The following is a 21,611-nucleotide window of genomic DNA, read 5'->3' on the forward strand; positions in this document are numbered from 1 at the left end:
TTTGTAAAGCGGCGTGAAGTTGGCGGCCTAGCGGCCCAGCGGCGTGAAGTTGGCGGCCTGGTGGCGTGAAATTTGCTGTTGTAATTTTATGAAAATAATAAAAACGGCAATAAATGATGTTTTTAGGACAATCCTTGTTATTTTAAGTTATGTAAAGGATATATAAAAAGAAAAAAATCACTTTGAGATGTTTTATTTTATTAAAAAAGCCGGAAATATTACAATTGTAGAAATGTTATAAATATGACGAAAACGAGACATTATGAAGTTCTTAAGACTATTCTTGACATTTAAAGGTATATAAAAAGAAAAAATCACTTTGAGAGATTTTTTTATTCTTTCATTTTTTTATGACGTCGGCGGCCTGGCGACCCAGCGGCCTGACAGCCAAAAATTCTTAATGCTGTAGAAATGTTATTTTAACAATAAAACAGCGTTTAATGAAGTTCTTAAGACAATTCCTGTTATTAAAAGGGTGTATAAAAAGAATAAAAATCAATTTGAGAAATCTTTTTTATTTGATCATTTTTGTGAAAGTGGCGGTCTGGCGGCCCAGCGACCTAACGGTCTGAAATTGTATTGTTTCGTATAAACAGTATGCAACGATCTGATCATGTATTTAGAATAAACTCAAATGTATTAGAATATGTCCACAATGTCACTTAATATCTTAGTGTTGTTTTGAATGAACTTTTAGATTTCCAAGAAAGTACAAAGAATGTTGCTTTGTCAGCCTCAATGACACTTGGTTTGATCATCTCAAAGAGTAAACCTTTTGGTGGTTTCCAGTACTCAACATTTACAAAATTGTATCATTCATGGGTGTGGCCCATTATTAACTACAATGCACCTATTTTGGGAGATAGGAACTTTTCATGTATAAATGCTGTTCAAAATAGAGCCATGCGTTATTTTTTGGGGTTGGAAGGTACCCTCCCAAGGGAGATGGGCTGGAAACCACTAAATGTTTAACTTTGCGGTTCAGTCTTAAGACAGTATTTTAAAGTTTGTAATATGCAATTAATTGGGAGATTGGCTGGAAACAACTAAATAATTAACTTTGCGGTTCAGTCTTTAGACAGTATTTTAGAGTTTGTAATATGCAAATCAATAGGAAAAACAAAATCATTTTCATGTGGTCAAGGAATGTTAATGCTAGAAATAGTTTCAGTAAAATGTTGAAATTGGTGCAAGATATTGAATGTGAATACTTGATGAATGAACATATTAGGAATGCAAAGCCTACAATGTCCTTGATTGAGTCCAAATTGTTTGAGTTAGAAAAAGAATAATGAAAATATATGCTAGTTAGGGATCAGTCCGAGGAAATTGTGGTTAAAGATTAAGTCAGATTTTGAAACTGAAAAATACCTATTTAAGAATATTCCCTTTCAATATAGATCTGCAAATACTAAATTTAGATGTGGTGTAACTCCTCTTGGATTAGAAACTGGAAGATATGAAAATTTACCTTTAGATAGATGATGCTGATTTAACTGCGAAGGTGTTGAGGATGAAAAACATGTTCTCTTTATATGATGAAGTCGGGACTGTTTTAGTCTCAGCTTAAAATTATATATCAGATGTCATGTATGATAATATGTCAGACAATGAATAATTTTGTCTCATAGTAATGAAAAATTAATGTGTGTTGCTGCCAAAACCTGCTTTAACATGTTAAATGATGGGAAAACATTTTTATATTCTAGGTCATAGCCGCTAAGAAGTTTTACTAATTTTAAATCAGCAGTTTTTTAAATTTTATTTTCTTTTAACAAATCTTGTTTCGGATATATACATATATGTATGATATATGTTGAGTTTGTACATTTAAAATGTGAAATATTTATTGTAATGCATAAGGTAATTGAACAAAATCAAGTCGATCTTTATATTTTCAGACATGTGTTAACTAATACATAGACTTTTTTAGGTTTTAGATGTTACAATGTACATGTGTTTTATGTCAATATAAATATATATAGTCTTTTACAAATCATTAATTGATTGGTCACTTACATGTAAATTGTAGATTAGATATGTAAAATGTATACATAATGTGAATGAGACTGAAATAAAATATTCTTTTCTTTACTTATTCTCTTATCTTACAATGCAAAAATAAAATATGTATAAGTATGTACACGGATTTAAATTACAATAAAGATCCATGGTATGCAGACTTATCAAAACACATTATTGACAGTTTTCAAAGTAAAAAAAATATATCAATAATTCATATTACTGATATATAATTGATATTATATATTAATCGAATAATGATTGATATTATAAACGATTATTAAAATTTCGATAATCCGACGATAGGAATAAGAAAAAACCCACTCTGTTGAGGAGATAAAAAGTTTTATTTATTAATTCGTTCGTTTATTCATTCATTCATTCATTCATTAATTCATTGATTAATTGATTCATTCATTCATTCAATCATTCAATCATTCATTCATTTATTTCTTCATTTATATTTGTTTATTTATTTACTATCTGTGTAATATATGCAAATTTTTGAGCAAATGTAACCTTTTTTGCGTCCGTATCGAAGTAGAAATGTAATGCTAATACTGTAGTCTGTCATTTATCGCAAAAAACATGCAAATTATAACTTGAATTTTTGAATCTTTATTATTTTCTTAAATCTACATTTTGCTCAAGTTTGATTTCCTTGAAACATTTCGGCTGATTTAAGATCACGCAGCTTTAAAATATTATACACAATTGATCACGTGGCTACTTTGTTGCTATGTTACTTTTACCGTTTATGACATTATTTGTTGTTAATACTAGTATATCTATAAATGCATACTGCTTGATAACATTGATGTGAAACCGGAAATGAAATACTTCTCACTTGACCTTTTTAAAATTTTGTACAGGACACAAAATGAGTTGAGAGAATTATCATCTCAATATAATCAAAATCACTAGATGACATACCAGGAAAACTGTATCTCTTCAGTCAATCCATTTCTCAATTTATTGGTGAAATTATATCTACAAGTAGATCTATAAAATAAACAACAAACATAACGATAACAAGACACCTACATTGATTCGGAAAGAAATGCAATTCATGCATGTTTACTTACCCTTTAGTGTCAGTAAATTATTTGAATTTATCACAAACCCATCAGCCACATTTAGTCTAAATAAAGTGTATTTATGGTATTTTTTTGTATTATTTATTTTGCTCGAACTAATATGTCTTTGCTTAAAACAATGTCTATTGCAATACTGGATATAATTATCACGATAACATTTCGATCTGTTTTTGTTTATAAAACATCGACTTTTCATTGTTCAGTTCATTGAATGAACTTGGAGCTTCTGAACTATACTGTCAACACTTATTATTGTCCCATCCACCAGGACTTTGTGTCATTTGGGTTGGAGTTTTGGTTTACTGTGATGAATAAGTTTAAGCACACCTATGATATACTTGTATATCACTTCTCCCAAAATTCGTAGAACATGTTCTTTGTATATCTTAGTTTACAGACCTTTTCAAGCTCTTCAAAGACAAATTGAAAAGCAGTTTCTATTACTATAATTCTTTTATAAATCTCAAAGCCTCCTGGGCTCCTTGCCACTGGTTCTTCGTGATGGGTCCTGTTGAGGTTGCGTTCATTGAATGTCGTCTCCCATGTTAACCTTGTTTATCATAGACAACCATAAAAATCGTTCCGGGCAGTCTGTTAAGCAGTTGACCATAAAGTAATAGTTGCCATCGCTTTCGTAAGGAACTTTTGTTTATTCATGAGCAGAGGTATAATGCAAATGACCGTAGACAGGATTTCTCAGATAAGTGGGTTTTCAAGCACTTTCCCTAATCTTATTCCGGTGTACCAACACATTTTTTGCTAACTTTTTAGAGAGCATAACAGTTTTCAAAGGGTAGTCAACCCGTGATGCTTCTTATTGATAAATTTTCCGATGTGCATGTGTACGCCGCAAGGATTAGCTTAGAACAAAAACCTGCATCTGTCGAGTTCCGGAGTATCTCAGTTGATGCCAGTGTCAACTACTGTGTCTGTTCAATGTTTCCATATTTTGGCGCTATAATGACATTGAGTTGTTATTATATAGTGCCTTTGTGATTTGTTAAAAATCTTCGGGAACCTGTGTCACCATTATTGAAAATTATCAATAAAACAATTTAAATTGTATGATGTGTCGTTTTAATGCTCCCCGACAAATTTCGGGGGAGCATATAGTCGCAGCCTTGTCCGTTCGTCCGTCCGTCCCCTTTTCTTGTCCGGGACATAACTTTGAAACAACAAGAGGTATCAACATGAAACTTTGTAGGTACATAGATCTCATTGAGTAGGTGTGCAGTGTACAAGAACCGTAAATCTGCCTTGCCTAATTTTTGAATTATTCCCCTTTGTTTATTTTTACACTTTGAACTTTGTCCGGGACATAACTCTTAAAGTATAAGAGGTATCAACATGAAACTTTGTAGGTAGATAGATCTCATTGAGTAGGTGTGAAGTACACAAGAACCGTAACTTTGCCTTGCCTAATTTTTGAATTATCCCCCTTTGTTTATTTTACACTTTGAACTTTGTCCGGGACATAACTCTAAAAGTATAAGATGTATCAACAGGAAACTTTGTAGGTAGATAGATCTCATTGAGTAGGTGTGCAGTGCACAAGAACCGTAAATCTGCCTTGCCTAATTTTTGAATTATTCCCCTTTGTTTATTTTTACACTTTGAACTTTGTCCAGGACATAACTGTAAACTATATGAGGTATCAACATGAACCTTTGTAGGTAGAAAAGTCTCATTAAGTAGGTTTGCAGTGCACAAGAACTGTACCACTGTCTTACCTACTTTTGGAGTTATTGCCCTTTGTTCATTTTGACACTTTGAACTTTGTCCGGGAATAGTAGTAGGAATTGTGGTAAGCAATCCTTTATGACTGGTGATAATTAAGAGTTTTTGTTCTGTAGATGCAGAAACTGAAAAAATACAAGTCCCATCTCTTGATTATATGGTTGAGGATATCCTTGTTGAATAATCCGCTTTCACACCAAAAAAAAGACTTCTTTATTCAATCAGTCATATAAAATGGTGGGACACATGTTAAATGAAGGTCACCAAGCAGCCAAATATCTTACTGTGCAATTATATTCTCAGCAATGTCTTTTCAAGAAGGATCTTTAGATAAGAAAAATGTACAACACAAATACGTGACATTTTTGCAATATCAACAAAATGTTTAGAATGTTTTTTCACCATATAAAAAGAAGGCACTTACTTGTTTAAACTTAGGGATAGAGACACTATTTCTAACTTTCCACTGAGAAGTGTGCAACTAATTCTAACTTGGAAAATAGGAAAAACAAAGTTATAGCTATTAAGGAACTTTTCCCAGAGTGAGTTCAAGTAGAATACAATTTAGAAATGACACGGTAAGTGTTATTGCGAAGTTTCCAGAAATACCTGTCGGAAGCCGTTTGTCTCACTTTTTTCAAGATTGGAAAAATATAACAACAGACAAATGGGTGCTAGAAATCATTTAATACGGCTACAAGCTAGAATGTTTCAATGGAATAAAGGAAACTCGAGTTCCATCTTCTCAAAAAAATCTTCTAGCTTTAGAAAACGAAAATCATTTGGAAAAGAAAGATATCGAAAAAGTAGACAAAAGCATTGCACATGCCGGTTTTACAGCACTTTATTCCTAGTATCAAAGGAAAAATGGGGAAATGAGACCGGTGATAAATCAAAGGCATCTGAACAAGTATGGACATTAGACTTAAAAGATGCTTATTTTCACATCAAGATTTACAAGGGACATCGCAAATTTCTTCCTTTTAATCGTTTTTTGTTTTTTCCAAAATCAGGATTATCAATTTCAAGCTCTTTGCTTCGGCCCAACAGTGAGTCCAAAGGTTTTTATAAAAATTGTTGCTACAGTAACAGCACATTTACATCGTTAGAATATACGTCTAGCAACATTCCTAGACGATTGGCTAGCTGTATATCAAACCAGAAACAAATTAATTCTAAAACAAAATTCAAATCAACATTGTTTTATTTGTTTTCCAAAACATACATGTAAAATTTATTAAATGGTACGAGTATACAGATGATAAGATTTATAATGCAAAAAGCTTGTTCCAGAGTGTTCCAAAACAAATCAAAGACATGCTAGGTAAAAATTATTACGGGGGAACATGCCCCATACCCCATAATTTGCCTCGGTCACAAACACGTCTGGCTAAACCACTGACAAAGCGTATCTGATTCAGCGAAATTATACTTTATATTAATGATCTTCTGGCCGATCCTATTTATAAAACAATAAAGAAAGCTGCATCTGATCTAAATATGACAGACGATTACGGCAGTGATGAAGCGTGGCAGTTCGCTATCACTGGCAGAAAATACTTGCTTAAAAAGATTGTGAATAGATACGAACCCTCAGAAATAACGAAACCTTTAACGACAATAGGAGAGGGCGTACTAGTACAGAACGATACAGAAATTGTGCAGAAAGTGGACAGATGGGTCAATTCTGAACTACAAAGAATGCAAAACAAGCCAAAGAGTGAGCATAAATGGACATGGTCGTTTTTAGAGGTGGGGGAAAACTGATTTATTTATTGATATAGCGAAAACAAAATGTCTTGTACTCAGTAATTGCCATTTTCTATAAGGTTGCTATGCTATTTATTCCATGTGTGGATTTGTTAATTAAATGAATTGGCATCTGAAGAAAGTAGTTGTTGTTTTCAACGTCAATGATCCATTCACCTTTTCATAAACAATGATATATACTGTAAGATCGTTCCACTAACATCTTTTGGATGAATCTGATATCAAGGATACTAAAAATGCGATAAATTCTGCAAATCCTGTAGACTGTCCGGAAACGAAACGACTTCCTCCTCCTGACCATCCCCCCGCCCCCGCTTGATCCTTAAGATAGGATTTTTAAGTCCTATATACTCCACCATAGGAAACCATTCCAGGTTCGCACTGCATGAATAATACATGATTTGTATATTTTCACAAGGTCGCGTAAATTTATATATTTACAACTGTAGTAACATAAACCAAGCGGAAATCAGTTTTCGACCTATAAAGTTCCCTACGAATTTTTAAAAAAAGCTTAAATACAATGTCTAGTATGATCTGTTCAGAATTTTAGTTGTTTTCTACTTTACATCATATATATATAATAGAACTATTATATTCCTGCAAAAAAAAATTCTGAACGTGTAAAAAACGTTTTATATGCATTAAATGCATACCTGATGACAGTTTTTGCCATGACTGACTTTGTTTACTCCACTAACCTACTTGTAATAGAGAAGCTGCAATTTAAAATGAATTCAACTTTAGCAGTCGGTGTAACGTTGTAAACTGACACCCATTATGGGTGTCTGTTTACAACGTTACACCAAAGTGTTGCACGGACGTACGTTCACACGGGGACAAGTGGCATAACATATTTCTCATCTGAGGATAATTATATTGACAGTGTATCTTTGAAAGAGTCCAGTTATGACACCACCGCCAACTTTAATTATAAAAGCCCTTACTGGACACTTTCAAGATACACTGTCAATATAATTATCCTCAGATGAGAAATATGGTAATGTCACTTGTCCGTGTGTGTCCGTACGTCCGTGCAACAATTTGACCAAATCTGTCCACTTCAATTGGACGGAAACTCTCGAAGATAGCTACTTTAACCGAAGCCTAGCCTCAGTCTGAAGGAGACTATAAATGGATTTGATCTATACATAAAGATAAATAGAATTTTCTACAAATGATTTTAACGGCTATGGATATGTCATACGACTGCAACCCTTGTTTGTTCTTAATTTTGACTTACAATTTTATGCTCAAAGGTAATAAAGCTATCAAGCTGTCAAAATCATCACTTCGCCTAATTTTTTTTTTTTTTTTTTTTTTGGGGGGGGGGGTATATACATGATATATGAGTATCTTATTGATCATAAAATATAACGAATTTTTGACATCACTTCCAGGCAGACATTAAACATCCTTTCCCATGCCGAAAGTGCTTTTTTATAGTCCAGAAAATGAAATATTGTACTGTCAATTGCATTTTTTTTTAATGAGACAAGATCAACAATGCTTACATTACACTGCACACATGGTACACATATGATGCTTATATGTCCACTTATGAGGGAGGAAGCAAACAAATCTAAATGTCAACATCAATAAAAAGTGTGCGATTCTTCTTAGTTTTGAAAACTACCATAGGCAATTTTGTCAATGGAAAATATCTTTAAGCTTCTTTTTTTTTTGGCAAAATGAAGCAAGTTCTTTAAAGATAGCTGTGATCTGTGCCAACAAATGCGGTAGAATATCAACGTCATTTGAGCTGTATTTTATTAAAATAAAGTTAATGTAAAGCTGAATAAGTGCAGTGGTTATGGCGTTAAGCTTATATTAACAGTTTTTCAACTTCGAACCTGCTTTTGAGTGTATTATCATTATGAGTTTATTCCCAAATCATTTTAGATAGAATGTATTCATTTCCTGTTTTTTTTTAACAATATTGAATCATGTCTTACGAGTTTTATAAATGTTTATTCTTTCGTTACTTGACTTACAACTATATTTGCACATTTGTAAAAAAAAGGTTTGTTTATTTACTATATGTCAGTATTTTACAGAAGGGGTCACTATTTTATATATGGAGGGGAGGTCAATTTACAGCGTTACATCGGCAGTGCTTAAACTTCTAAAACAGTGCAGATTTACAAGCGTAATCCTCAGTTGTGAATTGAACTTTTCAATGTTCCATCTTTGGAACTGTCTCATTATCAAGATAATTTAAATTAAAAAAAAAGGTTTGTCAGCCAACAGTATATCAGACTGATCATCCTGGCTTGCCTCTATACTGGTTAAATCAATTCGGTTACAGCAGGGTGGAGGTGCAGTGTTGTTTTTACACAATTACTTTTGATATCAAACGTGTCAGACTAGTAATGTAAATATTATATATTTCCGACAGGGGTGTCGTGGTTTTCTTGAGCAATAAGCTAAGAACCCACACCGTATTACCCATTTTAAAATGTTACTATATCATATTTTTAAGCGAAAAATGATTTAACAAATTCTATTGTATAATTTTCATAAATATGTAGGTATTTGTATCTGTAGCATAAGCCTTTTTACTTTCATTTGTAATAATAATTATTTCCTCAATGTTGAAAAAAAAGTTATCAATACAATAGGTGCATCGAAGAAACATTTTTTAATGACACTAAGTAAATTTAATTTAAAATCAAACAAAGTCCACCTATCCAATGCGAATTTACAATAATTAGTCGTAGTGAATCTTGTTTAGTGTCAAATATGCAGTTTTATCTATGCACTTACCGCATTTATATCTGTTCTGTCATTAGAAAAAAGTAACACATGTACTTGTTAATGATAGTTTAATTTCTAAATTCTGGATAAGGTTCGATACGAATAAAGAAAATAATAAAAGAGACGTTGTAAATTTATCATCGACACCTCGAAAATACATTTCTGGCTTCAACGGCAGTATTTTCACTTCGGTCTGGCTATTTTTGGACGCTTGTTACATTTTCAAGAAAAGAAATACTGGGTTGCCACGAACAGGTTACCCGTGTCACGTAATATTAGTATTCACCTGAATACCACACTATCAACAAACACCGTGCACCAGTTACGCCTCGGCTGTTTTAATTATAGCACAGAGCTAATCGTGTAAGGGGAGATCACTGTGTTGGTGATTGCACATTCAGAATTTGTATTAAAATTGTCATACATTTGTTTAATTATGAAGTACATTACTGTCGTATTCAGTACATGAATACAAGTTTACGTAAACATTAATATTTTTGTTGAGATGTTACACTACAGTACGGACTGATATGGTAAGGAGTTGGCAAAAATGTCAATACCTAAAGGTTAAAAAGTATGTCGTTAAATTATGTTATGTTTAAAAATATAACGTTAAATAATGTTTTACCAATATTATTAGGTTTAAAAAATATTACGTTTAAGTATGTATATTTCGCAGCGTAAAAGTCTCTTCAATACGTGCGTGAACTAGAACGGGCCCAAAGTAAATATGATTTCAATAAGTAAAAGTTTAGGTTAGATGGCGTAACTTATCCACCATAGAATACATGTAGTACTGATGATCACTAGAGACGGCGATAACGTTCTAGCGTTGTCAAGAGAATCACCAGATACCGTCCTCTAATTCGACCAGCTTGAGTTATTTAAACTCTTCACACCCGTCTTCTGGCCAGTTTACAATACTCAGTACCCACGTACGGTCATTTGAAATATGAACGTTACGTTTTTCGTTACGTTCGTAACGTTATCATATATTGGATTAATTGCCGTAAACGCCGACTATAATTCTGACGGCGTTTCTGATATCAAATCAACGGTTGAATCGTTATTTCGGAGGGTAGAATCGTTACAAGTGAAGCAAGACACGCCATATATCCCGCCAATGTTCTGGCAAAAACATCGAGGAATGTGGGAAAGTGACGTCAGATTCTATTTTCACGGGCACGAGGAGCTATTTTTGTTCCGGGAAGCGTTCAGCATATATGACGATAACATGTTTGCGACAGCATGGATTACGTCATGTTTGCTGGAGACGTTCAGATACGGAAACGGTCCGAAGCCTTCCGAAGAGATGATTACAGCAGCCATATTATCGATTGAAGAATATCACAATAAAAATGTTAATTATTCAAATTCCCTGATGACATTTTGGCCGCAAAAATACAACGCAACATTCAAAGCTTGGTCCAGTTACCCGCTAAATTTACATCATTTCTTTGATCTGGCGGCCTCTTTTAATGCCACAACACTGGAAGAAATACTAGACAAAGTTGGACTAAAAGACATTGCTGAGATTATGGAACGTTTACTAAAAAGCGAGTGAGTATATTCATTCTATTATTTGTCATGAATAACCAATTTCATTGCAGAAACCGTAAATAATTTTTTAATTAAGTAAAGACAAATTTTACCAAACTTACAAACGAACAGTAAAAAAGAAAAATTGTATAATTAAGGGGCCATTCTATCTCAAAATATATGCATTATTTATAAAACCCATCCCCGCTTGTGATTGAGGGGTTGTCATTAAGCGTATGGGCATCAGAATTGCATACACCGTTTGTCTCTGAGGCGACTAAGTGAGTTAAAATTACTGAAGTCTATGCATCTCTTAGCTCCAGCAGGTGAGGTGGTTTTGGCTAATGGTGTTGCTTTGAGTTTGTAACACCCAAGGTTAGACAAATTCATCTTCCCTATTTCGGCGCTATATGACATAAATTGTGTTTTTGCGCTGTAAAACCAAACACACACACACACGCACGCACGCACGCACGCACGCACACACACACACACACACACACACACAAAACAAACAAACAAAAGAAAAAAAAGAAATGAATATTAAAGGATTTGATTTCAGAAGCTAGATAACTAGTTTCTGTACATGATATATTGTTCTTTTTTCAGATCAGGTTATCTTCAAGCATTTATGATTCCTCCTGATTTCGACGACACCTTTGTCAACTTAGGTCTCGGCGCCTTACTAGCGGAAATGAAAGATCATTTTCCCGCTTCGCATGCGCAATGGCAATCTCAAAATACCAACGTCTCTTCCGTTTTCGACGCACTGAAGAAATACGCTTATAGACCGATGTCATCCAACAAAGCGATTAATTCTATAGATGGACGGACGTATTTCTACTTGAGATTTTTCCTTGAAAATGCAAAAAATAATGGGGAAGATATTGCTCTAGTCCCTACTTGGGTATGATAGCTATGTTTCTCTTCGTTGTTTCATGTCAAGTGTTAATATGTATTCACGTCCATTCCCCCCCCCCCTTTCTTCAGTTCAAAAAGTACAACGTGTTTATGCCGTGGAAAATCAACATGTTTCACAATGATTTACTTCTTGCATATGTGACCGCTAAAATTCAGACTATATAATAATAATGATGATGATGATGATGTTGATGTTAATAATGATGATGATGATGATGATAATGATGATGATGATGTTAATAATGATGATGATGATGATGTTAATAATGATGATGATGATGATAATGATGATGATGATGTTAATAATGATGATGATCATCATAATAATAAATATAATAATAATAATGATGATGATAACAATTATAATAATAATGATGATGATGATAATAATAATAATAATAATAATAATAATAATAATAATAATAATAATAATAATAATAATAAAACTATATAAGTTGTTTTACAGATTCAGGATTCCGACGAATTGAAAACCTGGGGAGAACGTGGTGTTAAAATGCCTTTAAATGCAAATAATATTGATGTAACTGTGGCGGCCAATGGCGTGTTTGGGACTACCACCTCCATCTTGAATGGTGTTGTTGATGCCAAGATCCTAGATGATCCAGAAATACAGGTTTGAACGATTAATTTATATTTGAAGCCAATTTGTAAGCATGCAGTGACTAATTATTCTTCAAAATTGTGTTGTCCAGCTAAAGATTAAACACCTATGCCAATCTTTACCAAAGGCACGTTTGATTAAAGAAATAATAACGCCTTGCAGAAAAAAATATAATAAAAACATATTATGTCACCAATACGGGACAATTCAGTTAAGTTAGAAAAAGTATTTATTTTACCATTGAAGTGTTGAAACCTTAAAGAGCATACTTGAACCATGCTCGAACCTCTTCTTTCTAGAACTTATGGAGAAAGACACGGATTGACTTTATTATTCTAACATGCACATGTTCTTACTTTTGCATGATTTAGCTGATAATAGGTCTTATATATATTTATTGGTTCTTAAATTTCAGCAAATTTACGTCAACACATCAAATTTGATTGCATTTATGATAGAGACAAACTTCAGCTCCCGACATGATCTGGCACTTCTGTATTATCCCTCCGCTATAGAGTTCTACTGGTTTGTGGCTCGGACATTCGGCGAGATTAGGAGAAAAGAGAACCAGGGCCCATTACCACATCCAGTAAGTATCTATTTTTAACTTCTCCCTGGCGGTGACTATTTTGTTAAATTTTTGTTGGTTTGACTGATTGTGTTAAAATTCACTACAAATGTTATCAATATTTTGTTTAGAATTTATTTAAAGATATGGCATTTTTTTTTAAAAATTCTCTAAAACTGTGACCTATTGTGTTAGAATTCTGTATAGCTGTGGCCTATACTTTTTGTTTATATCTCTATAGATGTGACCTATTTAGTTAACATCTCAAGCAATAGCTTATTTTTTTAAATTTCTTTATAGCTGTGACGTATTTTGTGGAATTTCTTAATAGTTATAAGTTGTTGTTGTTTTAAAAAAATCTCTGCAGTTGTGAAACACTTTAAAAAATCATTAAAACTGTGACTTTTTCTATTGAAAATATCTACAGATTATAGTTGTTAACTAATTGTAAAATTTTCTTTAGTTTTAACCTTTCTTTTGCAAATTTTATTTTAATTAGATTCTGAAACAAGTTAAAGAAAAACTGGATGTATCATTGCACGTGCATATGACGTCAGCGGTTCTCAACCAATCAAAAACTGACAGTGACGGCAGTATGTATTTTGACGATTTTGTTGGCGATGGAGATTTAGATTTAAAAAACAACACCATAGTAAGTTTTTGTTTTCCATTTATTTTTAATAAACTGCTAACCTCTTAGTGATTACTTCCCTTGGCAGAATTATAATCACTGATGATGAAAGTCACATAACGTAACGTTGAAATTCAAATGTAAATAACGACCGTTACATAGAAAATCTAACGTCATTTTTCTCTTTCTGTTTTATTCTGAACTTTTCGCACCTACGTTTGTTATAGTTTATCAAAAAAATATCAAAAGTATTAAAAATAATGAAAAATAAATTAAAAAGCTAAAAAAATGTATAATATCAAAATATTGATAAAACTGTGTGGTTGTAAACTGCCATGAAATTATTTAGTAGTTTTGAGCCTGATGTGCCCAAATGTGTTGAGCATTTGTCACCGGTATATAAATGGCGAGCTGGCCTGAACATCCATGCAGCTTGACTAGACTATGTGATGTTAGAAGCTCAAATTTTTATATGTTGATAATATAATCACTTTGATCACAAAGTCAGCAGTACACTAGGACATTGTATTCTCGGAAATTTACCCTCTGATATTTGATTTTTGTCTAATTTAATTGTAAGAAAACTTAAAATTGTACACTCTTTGCCTAAGATCGAGGCATTTTTCGTTACTCTTCGAGAGTTATAGTAATTAAGTGAGCGAGCGCCAGTATTGCTATGATGAACAAACAACGTCAACTGGAAATCATTTAACGTCATATGGTGTCATATACGACGTCAATAAACCTAATGACGTCAGGAAAAATACTTCTGCGCTCAATGTAGTTCAACATATTTTTAGAAATCTCTCTTTTTTATTAACATATCAGAATGGAAATTCGTGATTATATTCCTGCGCATTTGAACTCGAACCTTGCATTATGCTTCAACAATGCATTTAAAATTGGTATCTATTACCTTAACAAAGCGTGCAGAATGCATTTCCATTTGTGACAAATAGTTTTTATTATATGATTCTTTATATGGAAGTGACTCTGCAATATAAGAATGTATTAATGTTTAAAGGTACGAGGACAAGATCGTCTTTTTACGACAGGAATGGCCATGAACGCTCTACTTAGCACGTGGACGACATTTGATGAAGTTTCAAGAAAGTTGTACTGGGAGAAAGGTTGGTTGAAAAACAGTATAAGAAAGTATTCTGTACCGAGAATTTAAACAGTACATATGAAGTTATTGCCCTAAAATCAATTATAAGGCCTACTGCAAAGTAGAATGTTTTGCTTCTAACTCTTTCGCCACAATCCTTTAAATCATATGCACTTATTCACTTAGCTCGATGGCTAATATGTGCCCTCTGTGAATGCATTGGTTATCTTTTTAGTTTTTTACCTTGCAAAAAAACTGTGGCGCTTTGATTTTCTGTTTGTTGTTGCTTTTTTGTGTAGTTTTTTTAAAGGCTGGTTTTTAAAGCTGTGTGCCTTCACATGAGGCAAAATATTCAAGAAAATCAAAATTGAGAAAAATGTAACACGATTTTAAGAAATAAAAAAGAATGAAATTTTAAGTAATAATTGCGCGTTTTATCCGAGTACTGAGTTTGCAGTAAGGGCTATTTTGGCGTATTTTGACCTCTTACTTGTAATTTACGTGGACTTTAGGTGCCGTTTGCAATGTGTAAAATGACTTCTTTTTTCATTTCACAATATATTGTTTTTTACTTTTTAAAAACATTTTCAAAATTTTCATGAAACAAATTACCACGAATCCGGAGACATGCTGCTTTAACAATATTTGGTCATATCCCTTCTATCGATCAACATGACCGTTTTTCCTGGATAGCAAACAATTATTTACCATTTTCTTTGCAAGTAACCGACAGCTAATCCCATATTATTCATTATGCTTTAATCAAATAACCATTAGACTCCATGTCGGAGGTTCAAAAGTCTTTTACCATGATATGTATGTTCTAGGTACCCCACAGAGTGTAAAAGACGTTGTATCTAAGTCAGCTATGTTCCTTCAGAATAATATGTTCGGATTGAGGTATCAACCGTGGAATGCTTTCTTTTCGGGGTCTGTGAAAGGAGAAACGGTACGTCGTGACAACTCATTTACACTTTTCATTTTGTTTTCCTTTCTTATTTTCTGAATAATATTTCAGTTGTAAAACCCTCTCAATTGTAATATTAATGAAGAACGTGCCCATTGGTCAAAGTAAATGATTTGAAAGTTCGTCGAGGGAGAATAAAAATGTAATTGCAAGTTATGAACTGTCTGTTTATTCCCCCTTAGTCGTCCTCATTAAAAATTGTTGTAAGTCTCAAGTAATAGGAATGTGGGATTTATCATAAATTATGCCGATCGAAAAATAGTTAATAAAAAAGGATAACTGTGGTAAAGCAATAAGAACAATATTCTTAGAGTTGTTTCCCATAGCTATGCTTGCTAATGTAATTTGACCTAAAAGGGGACAGTAAGTGTGTATGACCTACAGTTTAATTCCTATATTTCAGACGTACCCTTCTTACCCAATGAACGCTCTTAATGAATCAAGTCACGATTATCGCCACACCAGGCTTGTATTTGAAGGCGTGGTTTCTGAAGAAGAGTACCAAGATTTATTGAAGAAAAAATGGTTTGGTCGTAAAAGTCCGATAGATTTCCATGGTTACAACAACTACCCAGATTATTGGCCGTTCTGGAGTTCGGAACCATACACATACGTGACGTCGATGCTGGCACTCGCGAAATTTTCAAATACTTTTGAATCCAACGACTCTTTCGATAGCGTTTACTAATAAGACTATGAATATCTCGTCAAAAACTATAATTACATTTGTATATGATTTTAATTTTCACCAGGCAAAACATAAAAAATAAACTAACTCTAGATGAAAGTTTTAAAATTTCTGAATAAAGTACAACTTCTGAAGAGCAACATTTTTTTGTAGACAAATATGCAAGTTGTTTCTACGACTCGTTGCTCTAGAGTTAGATTTATTGTGATGACTTATTTTGGAAAGAAATGTTTTCTGCTAAAAGGAGTTTACTTCTTAACAAAGGGCCGCTTTGCAGAGGTTGTACTTATACAAAGGTCACCATGTTTTTCAGCGAATATTACTAATCTAAATACTCCATCTGTTGAATCTTGAAGTGAGTTTTCGATTTCGCACACAAGATCAACCATTGTTGGAAGTCAAACATATTGTCTTCTAGTTTTAAATTAATTAATTAATTTGCGAGATATAACCTTTATCGTTCGTTCTTTGTTCGGATCAAGGTTAAATCATTTGCAAAACAAACTTTTAGTCCTGAAATGTCCTATGAAATCTGTGATAATTACTTTAATAGATCAAAAAAGGAAAATAAAAAACACCATTTTCAAAGGATCTGATAAGTTGTTATGTTATTTTGTGAACTTATGTGTAAAGTAATATAACAGTGTTTGGTTTGGACTTGCATACATATACTAGTTATATCAGTCTATACACACTTTGATTATCAGAATCACAAAAACTCCAGAAAATCAGAATTTCCTGAAATACTGAACTTTTTCTGTTGTCGATGTTTTTATGTTGTAAGTATTATGTTATGTAGGTTATAGAGTACTAAAAGGGAAAAGTCGATTAGAGCTTTAATTCATTTTTTGTATCGTTAAACATCCACATTAAAGCTGCACGTCCAAAGACAAGTCAAAAAATTTTAAGAAAAGTAAACTTGAAAAATTTACTAAATAAAAAAATATTATTCAAGATTCAAGTAATAATTTACGTGTTATATGCGATTAATGAATGATTTTGCAGTATTTACCATCATATTTCTAAAGCGTGACTAACGCATTAAGGACTGCTGTCTGCATTTTTTGACTTTTTTTTGTAATTTACGTGGATTTTAAGTATCGTTTTCAAAGTGTAAAGTATTTTTGTTCTTTTCTCAGCATTTAACTTTTAAATCTTAATACAATTTTTTTAAAAATTTCATGGAAATTTGCCTGAATCTGGAGGCGCGCTGCTTAATTCTTTTTTTATTCATGCAAATTTTCCAACAAATTGTATTAAAACCAGAATTTAAAAAAAAAGAAAGAAAAAACCCCATAACAACAACAAAAACATTTAAAAAAAAACAGCAACAACAACAGCAACAAAACAAAAACATTTGTCATTTGGACATTGTGAGCGTTTTGGAATAAGTAAAACAAAATAGAGTATAAACAGTTGTCAGTGAGATCGTACATTAAGTATAATACTGTTTAAGAACACATTACAAGGGAAGTAATTCTCGATGGTTTAATTTTACGGCAGATGCGGTTGTAACGGCATTTAGCAGTCTACCATTCCGTTCGCCATCTTGTACAGGGTGTCGATTTTTTGTAAAATAATCATGTTGACACATATATATTAAGGACGTTTTCGGGAGTTTTGATATAGACATATAGGCAAAATTAAAACTGTTCAATAGAATTGCTTTATACTTGGCATGTCGTTAGAATATGAAAACAGACACACTTTAACCAAACAAAATTGGGGTCACCGTTCTCAAACTATTAATAGTGTAAATTAAAAAAAAAATATGTGTGTACCAGATGATTGCAGCTGCTCTGTTTCTTTCATACTTTGGGTCTTGGCTAACATGGTGATTTCTCAAAAAAGTATTTATTATAGAAATTTATTATGTTCACACATTATTCGACTTGTCAGTCTCAATTTCATTGAAAAAGTATAAATCTATCTCTGCTTTTTTTTTTTTTAAATAATTTATTAATTTTGAAGTGTTTTGTAGTGTGGGACATGTCCATCTCTATCACCAGAAACATTTCATTAAACAAAAATAGTATAGATTAATTGTCAATGTTTGGTGTCCATAAACACAGATATGTATTAAAGGGAATACAAAATTTTAATGAAATCCTCTTCTTCATCATTCTTCTGTAAATGAGTACTTTAATTATATGCCCAAATATGCCAACAAATATTTTTTATTTAGCAACCCAGATGCCGTGGATTCGAGGTATGACACCAGCTTGAGATGTATCTAAATATATTTGAAGTTCATATAGATCATAATTTTTGTATTTTGTGTCGGCTTTTCACCTTCAAGTATGTTTGCCTGCGGTTTTATCGGTATGACAGGTCTACATAATGCTGAATGTATCATTAGTTTGCCACAATTAGATTACAGATTTTTACAAATTTTGCTCATTCTTATAGAAATCACGCTCACTTTTTATATTATTTTTCTATTATACGTATCGTACCTTTATTAACATTTGAGACTATAAAATATCATGTTTGTAATATTTTTCTCATGACAGGAAGCGAACGAAAGTTTCATACAAAAAGCTTTGTATTGACACGCAGTTACAGGACAAAACAAGATTCACTACGACCACATTTTCCTATGTGTCACTTTCTGTTCAAATACGTAGGGATATTTTTATATTTTCATGTAATGTGAAATGACATTGAATTGAACGACTTCGTGATTTGAAGTTGCGTTGACTGAGTGTCATTAAAAATTGTTTCTTCATTTGTCACTTTTCCATCTTGAGAATATATAACAAATGAAAGTTTAAAGGCATATACTACAGTTACATATACATAAGGTAGATTGAAAACTGTATAATATAATTTGTTAAAACTTTGAGCTTATATCAAAAGCGATTGTGTTAATATTACAACTGTTTAACTGTTGTGGAACCGTAATGAAATACATGTATACGGTATAGCCAGGCAAATAAACCGACTCTGCACTTATGGCTGACTAACTTTTGACACTTCCCTTATGATATTCCCAGTGCCAAAAAGAAATGGAAGTTCTTACCAGTGTCAGCAATGTCGACTGCTCAATATTTTTTTCTTGCAGGCAATCACTTCTATTTAAAGTAGGATAAGTCGAATATAGAAATAAAATGCGTATTTTGTGACAAAAATGCCCCCCGGGATAATATTTGCAAACAAAGTGTGAAGTTATCTCCCATCTTTAATTTTGAAACATTCATGTTCTGCAAAAATGAAATAATTTTATCATATTCAATGAATGAAAAGTAGAAAAAGAATGTGAACTCAAAAATTTCCAATAAATTAAAGATGATCTTTTTAGAATTTCAAAGCGAACTTAAAAAAGACGTGAAATGATACCCGCTTGGTTCGCTTTACTTTTGTAGTATATAAACCAATTTAAAACATATTATTGGAAATAAGCCTCCTTGTCAATAGCAATTTGGAAATGGCTTATTCATGGAACAGAATCAATGCATTTATTCTATCTTGCTTGATGACATTGGAACTTGCATTATGCTTAATTCCATCTTGCTTGATGACATTGGAACTTGCATTATGCTTGACTCCATCTTGCTTGATGACATTGGAACTTGCATCATGCTTAATTCCATCTTGCTACATGACATTAGAACTTGCATTATGCTTTATTACATCTTGCTTTATGACATTTAAACTTTGCATTATGCTGGATTCCATTTTTCATTATTTCATTCAAACTTTCGTAGTGACCAATTCTTTCATTGAGTGATAACTATTAAACTGGAACAAGCCATTTATCGTCATATACTTTTATGTATAAGCTACCTTTCTTCATGCTCTATACAAACCATTTACGGTTTATTTTTTTTTGTATTACTTTTATTTAGAAGTCATTTAAAATTGACTATTTTTTTGTTCCCTGATGGGTTTTGTTAAAATGTGACTTATTTCATTTATAGCTCGCATGGCGTGATTACTATTAGCTTTCTCTTATATCCATTATTCAGTGTTTATGCTTAATAAAGCTCGGTGTCTGAGGCTTTGTGGATTATGTTTGATCATCTTACATTATGATAAACAATTTAAACAATGTCTAGCGATTTGTGAACTGTTAAGGGGCGAGAACTCTGTTATCGATATCAACGGATTTTTTCCACGATTCGCCTATCATCGGAATTTTCCGTATGGATACTGCGTACATGTATATATAAATACGTACCAAGCACTTAATACATAAATTGCAGTGGAAAGAATATAAATACAAGTAGTAAAGGATTATGCAATATAATTTTATACAATGTATATGTATACAGTATAATAGAAAAAATATGCTCGTAAACAGTTATTCAATGGGGCAGTTATACGTACAGTGGCGGATTCTGGCCACGGCCATGGCTTAAGGGCTGCACCTACCCCCAGCTCATTCCAAAGATACGTCCATGAGCTGGGATGGAATATATACGTGTCAGTTTCATGCAATATTGGTCATAGTGTACTCCCTTACCAAAACATATAATGCTGTCATCCAGTTGTTAAGCACCTGCCTAGGAACTGCGAAGGTCTTTATCTAATGGCTTGGACATTAAAAAGCAAAATTTATTGGCCTTTTAACTTAATAAATGTCTCAGAGTCACTAATAGTGGCGAATAGGTATGTAACACATTAAAATATACATGTATAATAAGGAAAGAAGGAAGTTGTTTATTTTTGTAACATGTGCATAGTCAATTACAAATGTTGGGCATATGTGTGTCTGATTATAGATCAGACATCCCGCACACACCACCACATTCACATACATTTGTGCTTAAAGATATACTATGCACATCTTTCAGTAATATATTTTCATCACAGAAATTTATTGAAATCTATAAAATTATTACTAAATATGTTTTATTTAAATAAAAACACACAATGTATAGGAAGCTGCTGCTTGTGCTTTCCTTATTACGAGTCAAGTAAAGTTGTGCCTGTCTTCAAAAGAAACTTCCATATATTTTTTTGTAATAACACTATACATGTATATTCATACTGCCCACTTACAGTGTAAAGGATTTAAAGCACAATATTTGTGTGAAGCCAAATTATATTTATTTTATTTAAAAAAAAAAGAAAAAAAAAGAAGAAAATATCAAGTTTGTACTGTACTAAGTCGTGGCCACCAGTTACTAAGTCGTGGCCACGAGATAGTTAAGTCGTGGGAACGAGATACTATATCGTAGC

The 21,611-nt window shown here is 32.6% G+C and overlaps 1 protein-coding gene across 1 annotated transcript; it reads left to right on the forward strand.

The window, feature by feature from the left end:
• The first annotated feature begins 10,224 nt into the window (after nt 1-10,224).
• On the forward strand, nt 10,225-17,016 carry LOC132742840 (uncharacterized). The gene is made up of 8 exons (XM_060731335.1): nt 10,225-10,943; nt 11,532-11,829; nt 12,310-12,477; nt 12,881-13,054; nt 13,533-13,685; nt 14,689-14,794; nt 15,600-15,721; nt 16,143-17,016. Exons 1-8 carry the CDS (start codon nt 10,336-10,338, stop codon nt 16,425-16,427), a joined length of 1,914 nt encoding a protein of 637 aa, XP_060587318.1. The 5' UTR covers nt 10,225-10,335; the 3' UTR covers nt 16,428-17,016.
• Nucleotides 17,017-21,611: the final 4,595 nt, after the last annotated feature.

Source organism: Ruditapes philippinarum, unplaced genomic scaffold (genome assembly GCF_026571515.1).
Source record: "Ruditapes philippinarum isolate M1 unplaced genomic scaffold, ASM2657151v2 ctg5758_1_1_1_1, whole genome shotgun sequence".
Lineage (NCBI taxonomy): Eukaryota > Metazoa > Mollusca > Bivalvia > Venerida > Veneridae > Ruditapes > Ruditapes philippinarum.